Here is a 12,621-nt window from a genome sequence, read left to right as displayed (position 1 = left end):
ATTTTACAGATGGAGAAACTGAAACCTACAGAGACTTCAGTGACTTGCTTAGAGTTACTCAAGAAATCAGTGGCTGAGTTCCCAGTTTAGCGCTCCATCTACTGAATCACTATATTGTTTGTGATTTGTAGACAGAATAATTTGAATAGTAATATTCAAGGGCCGAGTTATTTCCTAAATCTTGGGAAGTTCTAAAATATCAGAATTAAATATTAAATGGTTCCTTTTTAGGGTATTTTTTCAATAGGATCAGCTACTATAGCTAAATGTATAAAATGCAGCAACCATTAACAACTCTTTCACCAGGTTAAAAAGAAGGGAAAGTCACCCTGCCCCCCAAAAGGAGAGGAAAACTCCTTTGTTACATGAATCTACCCAGCTCTTCCTATAGTATTTTACAGAAAGCATATTAAAATGATTGTGAAAATAGAAATACATAAAAAGAAAAACCTACAGCTGTGCAAATAAAGAGGGGCTGGAGGAGAAAGAAGGAGTGAGTGACAGACAGTTATTCAGGAAAAGAATCATCTTAACAATATATGTTAGAATAAGAACTTTCTGCTCACTTGGCACAAGCCGCTAATGCACATATCCAATGACTCAGTGTAGCATCGCGTGCCGTCGAGAACCTTCGGCGCCAATTCCACAACAAGGGTTGTCCCTTTGGCTTGGCACTTCAGCGAACACGGGTTGTCAGGGTCATTAGAAACAGGAAGCCATTCATAAAACTGTCCCTGGTACTTGACATCGTTATGAGCAGAACACTGCTGGGCCCGAAAATCACCTGCTTCTGGAGGGCAGTCCTGAAGAGGAGAAAAGGGAGAGAAAGAGGTCAACCCAAAGGGGGCTAATTACATTCTTGTCAAAGATTGCACAGCTGGCAGCACTGAGTAACACATTTAGATGGAGGAGTTTTTCATGTAGGAACACACACTAGTCATGCCATTTTATCTGCAGACTACTATGCATTCAGGGATTACTGTAGCAGTACTGAAAAACACCAAGGCCATTGGGAAATATGTTTCATCATAAGAAAGACATTCGCTTGTCCTACCCATAAAACTTGTCATTCATGAAACATTCTTATTAACTTTAAAACTACACACACACACGAACCTTTAGCTAACTTCTCTTTTTCTTTTGAAAACCCCCCACAAACTACTTGATTCAAATGTTTGTTTGTTTAAGCATTCTTCAGCTTTTTTTCCCCTAAAGTGACCTAAATCAGTCAGAGAAGCAACAAGAGCCAGAAAAACGCTATGTATATTTGTATTACTTCAACCTGACTAATACAGGCACAGATTTTACAATTCACAGAATCAGCAACTTTTTAGGTTTTGCTGTGCAAATGTTAAAAACAAAATCCTTTGTTAAGCTCTCTGGGAAGGTTTCTGAAACGTGGGTGCAGACATAAATGCCCTAATTTGCAGTAAATTATGTGATAAGGACTGCTAGCTGCTGAATAGTCAGACATGCCAGTACAGATTTCACCTATTGGTAATACAGATTTTTTTTTAAAATGGTCTCTCTGATATGAGAATTGAATGTTTCCATAGACAGGGATGTTCTATCCGTATCGCTAACCCTTAGCATTCAAAAATATTGAGCTGAGTCTCAAGAAATCATGAGATTGACTTAAAAATCATGAGATTTCAAAAAATAATAAAATGTAGGTACTTTCTATTTACCTTCTGGCCTTTGATCCCTTAGGATTCTCATTTTTAAGCTTTTCTCTGCAACCACAGGGGCTAAAAACTCCTGCTTTTTATTAAATGGAAACGGACAGTCTCACATAGTCACATGATTTCAGGCTCTGGGGTTATAAGAAACACTAAATACCATAAGAACTGTGATAAAGTAGCAAGAGTTTGCAATGCTGTGCATTAGGACTTCAGTGGCTCTTGAGTCCTCCCTGGTTCATCCTGTTTCTGCAGTGAAGCTATTCTTCTTGGTGTTTGGTTAGATGCTGGTGCAGCGTAATATCTGTTGTGTCCTTAATTGGGGACTAGATCTTTTATTTACTGAGGAGTATGAAGATGGATCCTGGACTTGATTCAATAGATCTTTCCTGCCTCTATCTACAATGATCCTAATATACACAAAATTCTACAGTATCCTTATTAACTTTCTGTACATCTAGTCTTGCCTTGAAGTAAACCTCTCCTGTGATGGAGATTCCAACAGCTTTCTTGACTGTTTTGTCCACAGACAGGCTTTCCTACTAGTTAGCCAAAATGTGCCCTCAGTTTTAAGCCATCATTCCTGTTTTCTGTTGTGCTGGCTATTTACAATACTTCCCTTGCACTTCCATTTGTTAACTCCTGGCTAGTATTTTCGAACACTTCCAATTGCTACATTGTTCGGTAAGAACGGTACTGTCATTATGAGTACTGCAGGTGACTTTTAAAACTTAAAAACTTATGGCTTATATTGATCAGGTTCCAAGTAATATTTCTTACGAGGCAAGCTTTCAGATTGCTCTTGTGAGCAAAATGGCAGGCACTCTCTATCAGTGCACGTGGGCTGTAGGGAAAACAAATATTCTGTTTTGTGAAAAAATGCAATGTTTCAACATTTGTTTTTGTTCCACTTTGGAACTAAAACTAGATCTTTTAAAAAATGTGTTAAAAACAAGTGAAAACAGCCAATGGCTGCGCAGTTATGGCACTTATCTGGGATGTGGGAGACCCAGATTCAAGAGCCTGCTCTGCTTGATTCAGACCAGGTTCAGTCTCTCCTGTTGGAGCTTTCCACGTTCATTGGGCCAGAAAGAGAGACTGACTCAATACCTGGTGTTTAGGACACTTGCCTAGGAATCAGGCAGAGCAGGGATTTGAGCCTGGATCTCCCATATACCATGCCCACACTGGGACAGGGTGGAAGTCTTCCATGCTCAGAGTGTGAAATAATGGTGTCCGCACAGCATAACACAGACAATAGCACACGTTTATGACTGTCAGAGGAATGCTGGGAAAAAGGACTTTGGCCACCCCCACCTCTAGAATAATATACATCAAAGTTCTAAAATGAGCCTCAGTGACTCTCTCCCTGTACGTGTAGGTGCTGAGGACAAGGTTGGTCAATTGCAGGATTTTACTGCTGCAGAACTCAGACAACACAAAACTTCTGTTATTCCATAACGGATGAATACAAAAACATAAATGTTGTGTCTGGATGTATTTATTTTTCATTCTAAAGAACCCTGCAAAAATATACGTAAGGTAATTGTGCCCCTCCTCTTGCTCCTGGCATGCTGCCAATGGAGGCTGGCATGGGGCAAAGTTTGGACACCGTTTACACCAGTGGTTCCCAACCCCTGGCCCATGGGGTCTTTCAAAGTAGCCCACCGCTTCCCTCCTGCTGGCTGCAGAAGGGAGCCGCTGCCTAAGGACCCAGGTGAAGCATGTTGCTGCGGGGCTACAAGACCCTGTGCAGGCTTCTTGCTACAGCCAAGGGGATGGCAGATAAGCGCTCCCCTCCCCCTGACTCCAGCAGAGAGCACAGCAAAGTGCTCTTCCTGTGTCCAGAGGTGCTGGGGTCCCTGATGGAGCCAGAGGGAAGGGAGCTGCAGAAGGGAGCCACTGTCTAGGGACCCAGGTGGAGTGCACAGGCTACAGGACACGTGCAGTTTCCCTGCTGCAGCCAGGGGGACGGGAGATCAGCAAGGAGGCAGCCTCCTTGCTGAACTCCTTCAGTCTGGCTGCAGGGGGGGAGAAGCTGCTGGCAGAGCAGCCAGAAGGAGAGGGGCAGGACTCTAAAAATCAGTGCCTTCTGGTTTGGCCTGCACTTAACAGGCCACCTACCATGACTTAGCTGCCAGGCTATGAGCTTCAGTGTGTAGTGACAGTCACTCATCTACACTAGTGCTTTGTCAGAGAGTGTGAGACATACTTGTGAGTAATTTGTAGGTGTAAAATAGTGAACGTAAAAATGAGACCCATAGCATCAAAATATTTACTTTCAATATGTAGCCATCTGTAGCCCTTAATGGTGAATATGTTAATACATTTTTTATGAGTTGATAGACTGGTGGCCCTTCAGGGTTGTAAAAATGATATTTGTGGCCCTCAAGCTAAAAAGGTGGAGAACCACTGCTTTACACAGACCGAACAGAGTAAATGAATATTCTGGATCTGGTTCTGCCTCCATAGCTGTGTATCTGCAGGCAGAACTATGCCTCCCGTTCTGCTTTTAAACAAAGGTGAACAAGGCAATCAAAGTTAGACCCAAGATCTGGTTTAACTATGTGTTCCCGAACTAAGAAAGGGGCAATCTGTGGCCTCACTTCCTGCCGCAAAAACCTTAGCGTGCACATCCCTCTCTGAATTTTCCTGTTCATAAGTGTATAGAGTCAGGTCTAATGGCTTGGCTTATGCCGTAGCTCAGGGAGCCAAGCCAGAGCTCTTGTTTGGTTCGAGCTTGGCTCTGCTTTCCAAACTGCCTGGCTTGTACAGCTTTATTTTTATGAAGACAAAAGGCCCAATAAAGTGTACAACACGGAGAGCTCATAATCCTGCTTTGCACATGTCTCAATACTACATTCGTTTATTTGGGTTTTATTTTTAAATCAAAATCATAAAAATATATAGTCAACATAACAAGCTCTCAGGACATTGCAGGTGACTAAGACCAAATGTTAGCGACTTCCAGTCTTTGATTTCCCTGATCAAAATAAAACAATAGATTTAAAGAGCAGAGCTCATGTTTAAAGAAGTTTTCATGGGAAACTTGAAGCCGTAATGGAAGCACCCACACAAGCATACGTATGCTGGCACGTACACGCCAAAGGGGGTGAGAATTTGACCCTGCTGTGCAGAAGACCAGTATAAGGCACATACACCACTTCTTTCTCACTAATGCTCTAAGCCTGGAGCTTAATATATTTGAAGGCCTTGTTTGAGCCTCTGCATCAGGCTTGCAGTGCATGCACACAAGTAAGAATGTGTATACACACACACACACACACACACACACTTTCATTAACAGCCCAAATTCTATCTTCCGTTATATTGTGCATAATGAGGACCCAGAATAGAATTAGGCTCCTTATCTTTTTTTCCTCATGTCCGTGTTTTTTTCCTGTAATTATTATTATGGTTGTTTGTATTATAATAGTGGCCAGAGCCTCATTGTGCTGGGCACTGTGCAATCGTACAATTAAAGACAGAATATAGTCCCTGCCCCAAAGAGCTACAGTTTATAATTTGGTCTCGTAGCTGCTGAATGAGTAGGAAAGACCATGATTTTACTACATTTGTTCCAAGCTGTAAAAGGTGATTTGTTTCTAAACAATTATTACACCTTCATAGAAGATAATGAGCTTTCTTTCCCTTTTTTTTATTCCTTCATCTCTTTTCTGGTCACAATCTCCCTGCACCTCGCTTTTGAAATTTAAGTGTCCAACCATCAGTTTTTCAGTCAGCAGAAACCGCGGGGTCTGATTTCATGATGTTTTCCCACTTCCAAAAATGCCTTGCTCTAAACATTATTTAAAAAGGCAGGTCCGCTGTTGCGAATGGCTGGGGTTGGAGGAGTTGGCAGATCCTCCGCTAGTATAAACTGCCATAGCTCTATTGCACCCTACAGAATTACACTGTTTTATACCAGCTAAGGATCTATCCCTGGAAGAGTAACCTGCCAAGGTGACTGTGCCTGAGATGGGAGTTACTCTCGCTTAGCACTATATTCAAATTTTAATTTTTGGTTTTTAGAAAAGATATCTGTGGGCTTGTGTAGATATAGTTCATAAAGGCCTTTCCTCTCCCTAGAGAATCAGAAAGCGCTGAACAGGATGGAAAGATTCATTCAAATTAAGTCTCTTTTCAGTTGTTCTCCCCACCTCCTCAATAAGGCTTCTCAGGACAGGCAACCTTCTAGTGGGTAAAAAAGGCATCAGTTCCTGAATTAACTTTGCTTAGAATCCCTCAGCTAGGTTTCGAAGTCTGTTTCATGACCTTCAGCATGCAAAAGATTGTGGAATATTTCTGATCAATGGAATCAGTGCAGCATGTCTATAAACTCAATTCATCCTGTCAGGTCAAAATTGTCTCCATCCCTGCGAAAACAGACTTCACTTTAAAGATGGTCAGAAATTCTCCTGGGTGTATTAAAATAAACACAGAGGTTTCATCCTCATCACTTAAGCACCTAATCCCGACTGCATTATTGAGGTTTCTTTCACTCCCTCCCCTGCAAAAAACTTTTTTTTAACCTGACCTCTTATTTGCCCCTATTGTAATTCATAAAGTCCGTGGAGTTCTGCCATATTTGAATCCCATTCAAAACACTTTCTATTAATCAACGAGCCAGTGGAAAAGATAAGATGAATCCCAGATGTCCCTTGATGGTGATAGGTAGATCAGATTACATGGGACAAAAGAGGGTCAGGCTTTTTAAAGTTTACTTAGTGGGTGAAATGTAAAAGATCATATCTAGGCTGTTATAAGGTGGAAGCAGTTGTGGAGTCTTTAAAACAGTTTACAGTATAGATACTTGTATATTTTCAGAGGCCAAGAGAGATTTACTGTAGATTGAGCTTTTCCTTTGTGCAAAAAATGGCTAACAACTGGACTATTCTGTGTAGCATCTGACATAACAGTTTATTGAATCAGTTCCATGGCTTTGTGCTCTATTTTGACTCCACAGGCTTACTTATAAAGAGACAAACCCTGAGGTTGTGATTCACCCCAAGCCTGAGTAAAAGATTGAGTAAGCACCCGAGGGTATGTCTACACAGCCTGCAGCAGCGAGTCTCCCAGACCAGGCTGACAGACTTGAGTTAGCAGGGCTCAAACTAGTAGTCTAAAAACAGCTATGTAGACAGCGCTTTCAAGTTGCAGCCTGGGCTGGAGCATGGGCTCTGAAACCTAGGAAGGAGCATGGGCTTCTACACCTCTATTTTTAGAGTGCCAGCATGAGCCCTGCTAGCTCAAGCCAGTCGACCCCAGCCTGGGTGCCTCACTGCTGCAGGTTATATAGACACAGCCTGAGATACAAGCAATGGGAGATGAGTCAGCAGCAATAGGGGAGATTTTCTATAAATGTAGGACTCACATTACAGAGCTTTCATTACTGATTAGCTCAGTAATTTTTTTCCCTTTTTACTGTCCAAATTATTTTGCATAGTGTCTTTGGGATTCTACATTATGTTTGTTTGATCCTTTCATAAAACAGCCTTTAAAAAAAAGAGAGACATTCATTGCTTGATGTAATCCAAGCAAATAAAGTTAAAATGAACCACCACAGTAAGGGGATTTTTTTTTTTTTTAAATAAGATCAGGTTCGCACCCAGATTCTCTTTTGTTGATTAAAAGCGAACTATCTATAGGCTTTAGCCCCAGTTTCTGTTCCCACTGACATCAACAGTAAAACTCTCTGTGATTTAGTGAAGGCTTCACTGGGCTCTACTGCCTTGTCTATACTGGGTTACATTTTTTTTTTTGCACTGATTCAAGTGCACATTCCTAGGGCCTGAATCTCCTTTCCATTGATTTTCACAGGACTTATGCACGTGTTCAAATGCTTTGCTGAATTGAAGCCTATACAACAAACATTCAGAACTCCAGCAGAACTGCATCACCTAAAGAAAACAACAACATAGAATAAATAAATACCTACAAGTAAATGAGGTATTGTCAACAGATGCTTCTATTCTGTACCAAACCCCAAGCTCTATTTCACCACACAGTGACAGCACAACTGAGCCCTGGTCTGCACTGACCTGGCGATTCAGCAGCAGTCGACAGGAGTTACGCAAGCTATGCAGAGTAGCTTGCGTAACTCCCATTGACTGCTGTGCTTCCCTTCTGTGCAGTGTCTTCATTGCACTGCGCCGACGGGAACCGCGTTCCCGTCGATGCAGCCCTACGCCACGTGAGGGGGTGGTTTACCAGTGTCGACTTCTGGATCGATTGAGCGGGTCTTCACTGACCGCTCAATCGATCCAGATAGGTCCATCTGACAGCGGCGACTTTGCCTAAGATAACCAGCCAAATAATAAGGACCAAATTCAGCCATTACTTACCTCTGTGTAATTGCATAGACCCACTACGATTACATGGGTCTTATGTCAGGGTAGGATTTTGCGCTGAGAAGGCAAAACTACTCTCCCATATTTTTAGTTAACTTTAGAAGAAGTACATTTTCACTGCCTTTCTCAGGTACATCCCTAAATAAGTCCACTGACTCCGACACTATCAAAGCCATTTCTAAGGAGGTTTGTTATCACAGCTAGTTTGTTTTGTTTCTAATTGTAATTTTCATTTTCCAAAACCCAAAATGCAATGAACGTTTTCACTTTTTTTCTTTTCTAACTGAAATTTTTGTTTCATTTCAGTTTTCAAAATGCAAGCCAATACAAAATGTTCAGTTCAAAATGAAAAGTTTTGTTTCAGAATTTGTGTGCTGAATAATTTAAAATATTATAGAAACTGAAAAGGTTCCATGCAACAGTTTGAATTGGATAAAACAGAGTTTTAAAAAAAAATTTCAATAGAAACATTTTCACTAGTGATATTAATTATGTCGTTGGGACAGTACAATATTGTACACTAAGCATTTGGGGTTTGTCTATATAGAGACTTCATGTATGGCAAGCTGGGGTGTAAATCTACAGAGCCTGCCATGCACTTATGGTATGTCTACACTGCATTGAAAAACCCATGGCAGTGAGTCTCAGAGTCTGGGTCTACAGATTCAGGCTTGCACTACAGCACTAAGATCAACTGTGTAGACATTTGGGCTCAGGGAGGCAGTGCAGCCCAAGGAGCAGGGGGAAGCTTCAGAGCTCATGCTCTGGCCCGAGTCGCAACGATGACATTGCTGCTTTTAGCATTGTAACACAAGCCCAAGTCTGTAGACCCAGGCTCTGAGACTCACTGCAGTGGGTTTAAAAATGCAGTGTAGACATACCCTAAGCATCCATGTGGACCATGCTACTGTGCACTAAAAGTTCTAGGCTATGTCTTTGCCGCCGTCAAATCAACTTATCTGGATCGACTGAGCGGTCAGTGAAGACCCGCTCAGTTGATCCAGAAATCGACATATTAAGACCACCTCCTCAAGTGGTGTAGTTCTGCATCGATGGGAACGCGGTTCCCATCGGTGCAGTACATTGAAGACGGAGAGCAGAACAGAAACACAGAAGTCGACAGGAGTTATACAAGTTTTTTTGCGTAGTTTGTGTAACTCCGGTTGACTGCCGCCGAATCTCTGAGGTAAATATAGACAAGCTCGTATAGTGCACTTTGGTCTACTGCTGTTTCAGAGAGCCAGGAGCAGGTTATCAAAATGTTTCTAAATAAGGGTAAAGTGGTTTTTCCAGAGGGTTGGTACTTTGCTTGTAGACTTCCATTTATTTCATTCCCAATGCTGCTTATTTGTACACAGTGGTAATTCAACAGCTTTCCAAACAAACATAAATCACTTCTGTTATCAAGGGAGATCAAGACATTTGTATGTACTTTCCAGTTCTACAGTAACTCTGTTTGTAAACAACATGACAGACACCACACAAAAGTCACCACACACTCAACAGCACATGCATTGGTGGGTTTTGTCTTTCTACTAGGAGAAGCACCCGAGGAACAAGTTGATTAAGAATTCCCAAATTATCATGATATTGAAACCATATATGAAAACTGCTTTTCAAAGTTTAAGGAGAGTTTTCTTTCCAGAGATACACGGTATAGTACACCATCCAACTTCTAATATTGAATGGGGAGCTTGTGGCTGACTATTTGAGGTTAAACCCGAAAAGTCATAAATAAAAATTAAAAAATTTAATGAAGATCTAGAGAAAATTACCTTCCCAATTCTCTGAGGCAACCTTTAATTCCTAATCCTCTAAGAAGTGTTTGTCTCTGCCTATTACAAAAACACTCACAACTGTAAGTTCTGGTATAAATTTAGATAGCATGCTATGAAACTGCTTCAGGAGCCAGGTTGAGGGTGGTGTGAGAGAGAGAGAGAAAGATTGGGATGGTGGGAATTTGGTGACACATTTTTCATACTTCACAGAGTAATAAATGTGCAGTAAAGAATCACTGATTTGATACAGAGGGAGATGTCTGCCACCTATAGTAGACTCTCTCATTTGTTATTTCATGTTAGGTGAAGAAGGACAGTGAATTGCAATCTGCATTTGCTTTGGGCTTTTGGTGATTCCCATAGCTATGCTGAGAAAAAACATTCTCACTAACTGCAGAGAGATTTGCAATATGTCACTCTGGGCATTTGGTGGTCTGAAGGGTGTATGATGGAATAATATACTACAGAGGCACTTAGACAGAAAATGGAAATACAAGGGCTTGAAATGAAAGATTTATCAACAGAAAAACCGAAAATGAATCCTATTAAATTATCCAACTCAATTCTAGTCTGATCAGAATCCTAAAATGCCACTTATGAGGAGAGGGCAGAGAAGAACACCTACAGTGATCTCCCGAGTCTGCCCTGCCAATCTTCTTGATACATTTATTTAGGATGAAGCCTATCTTAAATAACAACGGTCGTGCAGGCTCTCAGTTATTTTGCTAGGTGAGTGGGAGACACGAATCCAGACCTTAAAGTATCTATCATTACAATAACATAGTTAATGGCATTTGTTCACTAATATAAAGAAATAATTCTTAGGCAGTCACTATGAAAATAAATTCTGAAAATGTACATGTCCAGAAGAAAACAAAACCAAACAGAACACCTTGAACGATAAGGGGTGTAGTCATATTAAATAGTCTGAGTTCTGGAGAACTGTCATTTAAAACGTAGTTCTGTTTCTTTTCTTCGAGTTTAAGTAAATTTGGTGTTAATAAGGCGATTCAAATCGGCTTATTGTTGCCTTCTTTACATGAGCAAGGCCATGGAAGAAGTTTTCACATGCTGGCAACCTAGTGGCTTATTGTTCCAGAGGGGTAGCCGTGTTCGTCTGTATGCAGCAAAAACAACGAGAGTCTTTAAGGTGCTACAGGACTCTCGTTGTTTTTTCTAGTGGCTTATAGAATCATCAAAGTGAAAGAAAATGCCTACATTTGTAACAAAGCTCCAACCTCAGTGGTTTTGTTACAAAACATATCATTGATATTCCAGCCACCGGAAAGTGGAAAAACTAACCACTACTAAACAACCGAACAGATCTGACATTTCAGTAGGACGGTACTGGCCATAGGTCTAAGCCAGCATAACCTGTCTGAGAACATTTCATATCCATTACAGGTTTGATATTTTGAACTGTAACTACTTATCAACATTGCCCCCTTTGAAAAATGGACAGTGCTGTTAAAGCTTGTTCAAGCAAAAGGAGCACATGGTGGTAAGAGGCAGGAATGGGAGTCAGAAGGTGGTGTAGTCAAATAAATAGACTCATGTTCCAAGGCCAGATGGGACCATTGTGATTATTTAGTCTGATCTCCTGTACAAAACAGGCCTCAGAACCTCCCCACAATAATTCCTTTTAAAAAACAATCCAGTCTTGATTTTAAAATGGTCAGTGATGAAGACTCCACCATTACCCTTGATAAGTTTTTCCAATGGTTAACTACTCTCGCTATTAAAAATGTATGTGCAGTGTTGTTGCCAAGTAGAGAAAGTAGGATTTAGGAAAAGGTGGTTATGGGCAATGTTCATAAGGTTTGGTTTGGACTAGCATCCATAGGTTCAATCTTGGGTCTGTATAATTGATCTAAAAGGTATTACAAGTATGGGCATTCTTGTGAAATTTCTGGCACAGCTTATTTTCATTTGAGGAAAACACCAAAAGAAGAGCCTTAATTTATGGTGTTCAAATGGCTGGGAAAGGTTCTTCAGTGTGTTGTAACATACTGGAATGCTCGTATAGGAAGTACCAACCTGATAGGATGGAATGTCAGATCTGCTCAAGTGCTTATCGCTGTGCCTGTCTAGATCCAAGAAACAGTGTATCAAAATGAAAAGTATCAGTAACATATCTGAAAATTTTCAACTGTGCAAAAACATTTGAATTCTGGGGACAGCAGATGTTTGGGTAGAAAGAGAAAGTAGTGGACAGTGAGGTGGAAAGGTTGCTCAGAGAGAGGCAGACAGAAAGGGTGAAGAAGAGGTTTGATGGCCTTAACATGATAAAGAGGAGAGAATCTGGTAGTTCAGAAACAGTCTGAAGGAAAGAACTCACCAACTCAAAAGAAAAAATAATCCATCTATAAGCTGCCTACAATGCAGCACAGCTCCAGAAATTCCACCCACAGTGAGAGTCACTTTTTAAAAGGTTTGTTTATTTTTCATACCATAAGATGTACAGTTATCAAAACAAGTTTTTACTGCATTCAGAATAATTTTCTAAAGAAAACCAACCGGGTTTCCATCCCCCACCAGAAATTATACAACGGTTGAAACCAAATTTGGAATCAGTATTAGTATTTACATAAAAATGTTTCTAAAGTAATTCAGAACCCAAATGATCTTCAGCATCTCTCATTCCTATTTTCAATATTTACACATGTGGCTTCATATTCATAATATTTCCAGTTTCTGATCGACACAAGGCAGTGTAACTGGTAAGCATGCCAAATCAGATGTGTTCCTTTACAGGACTGCTCAAAAGCTTTCTAGACAACAGTGTCAACCTCTCTCACAGCCCCCAGCTGTGAC

The 12,621-nt window shown here is 40.9% G+C and overlaps 1 protein-coding gene across 1 annotated transcript in view; it reads right to left on the bottom strand.

The window, feature by feature from the left end:
- ADAMTSL1 (ADAMTS like 1) overlaps positions 1-12,621 on the bottom strand; it is a 611,419-nt gene that overhangs the window by 178,751 nt on the left and 420,047 nt on the right. The window contains exon 6 of the mRNA XM_067553131.1: positions 567-803. Within this exon, the coding sequence (XP_067409232.1) occupies positions 567-803 (237 nt within the window). The remainder of the gene's footprint in view (positions 1-566; positions 804-12,621) is intronic.

The sequence above is a fragment of the Emydura macquarii genome, unplaced genomic scaffold (genome assembly GCF_026122565.2).
Source record: "Emydura macquarii macquarii isolate MOO-44397 ecotype Brisbane River unplaced genomic scaffold, CSIRO-AGI_Emac_v2 contig_1451, whole genome shotgun sequence".
Taxonomy (NCBI): domain Eukaryota; kingdom Metazoa; phylum Chordata; order Testudines; family Chelidae; genus Emydura; species Emydura macquarii.
This window is presented reverse-complemented; position numbering and strand designations above follow the sequence as displayed.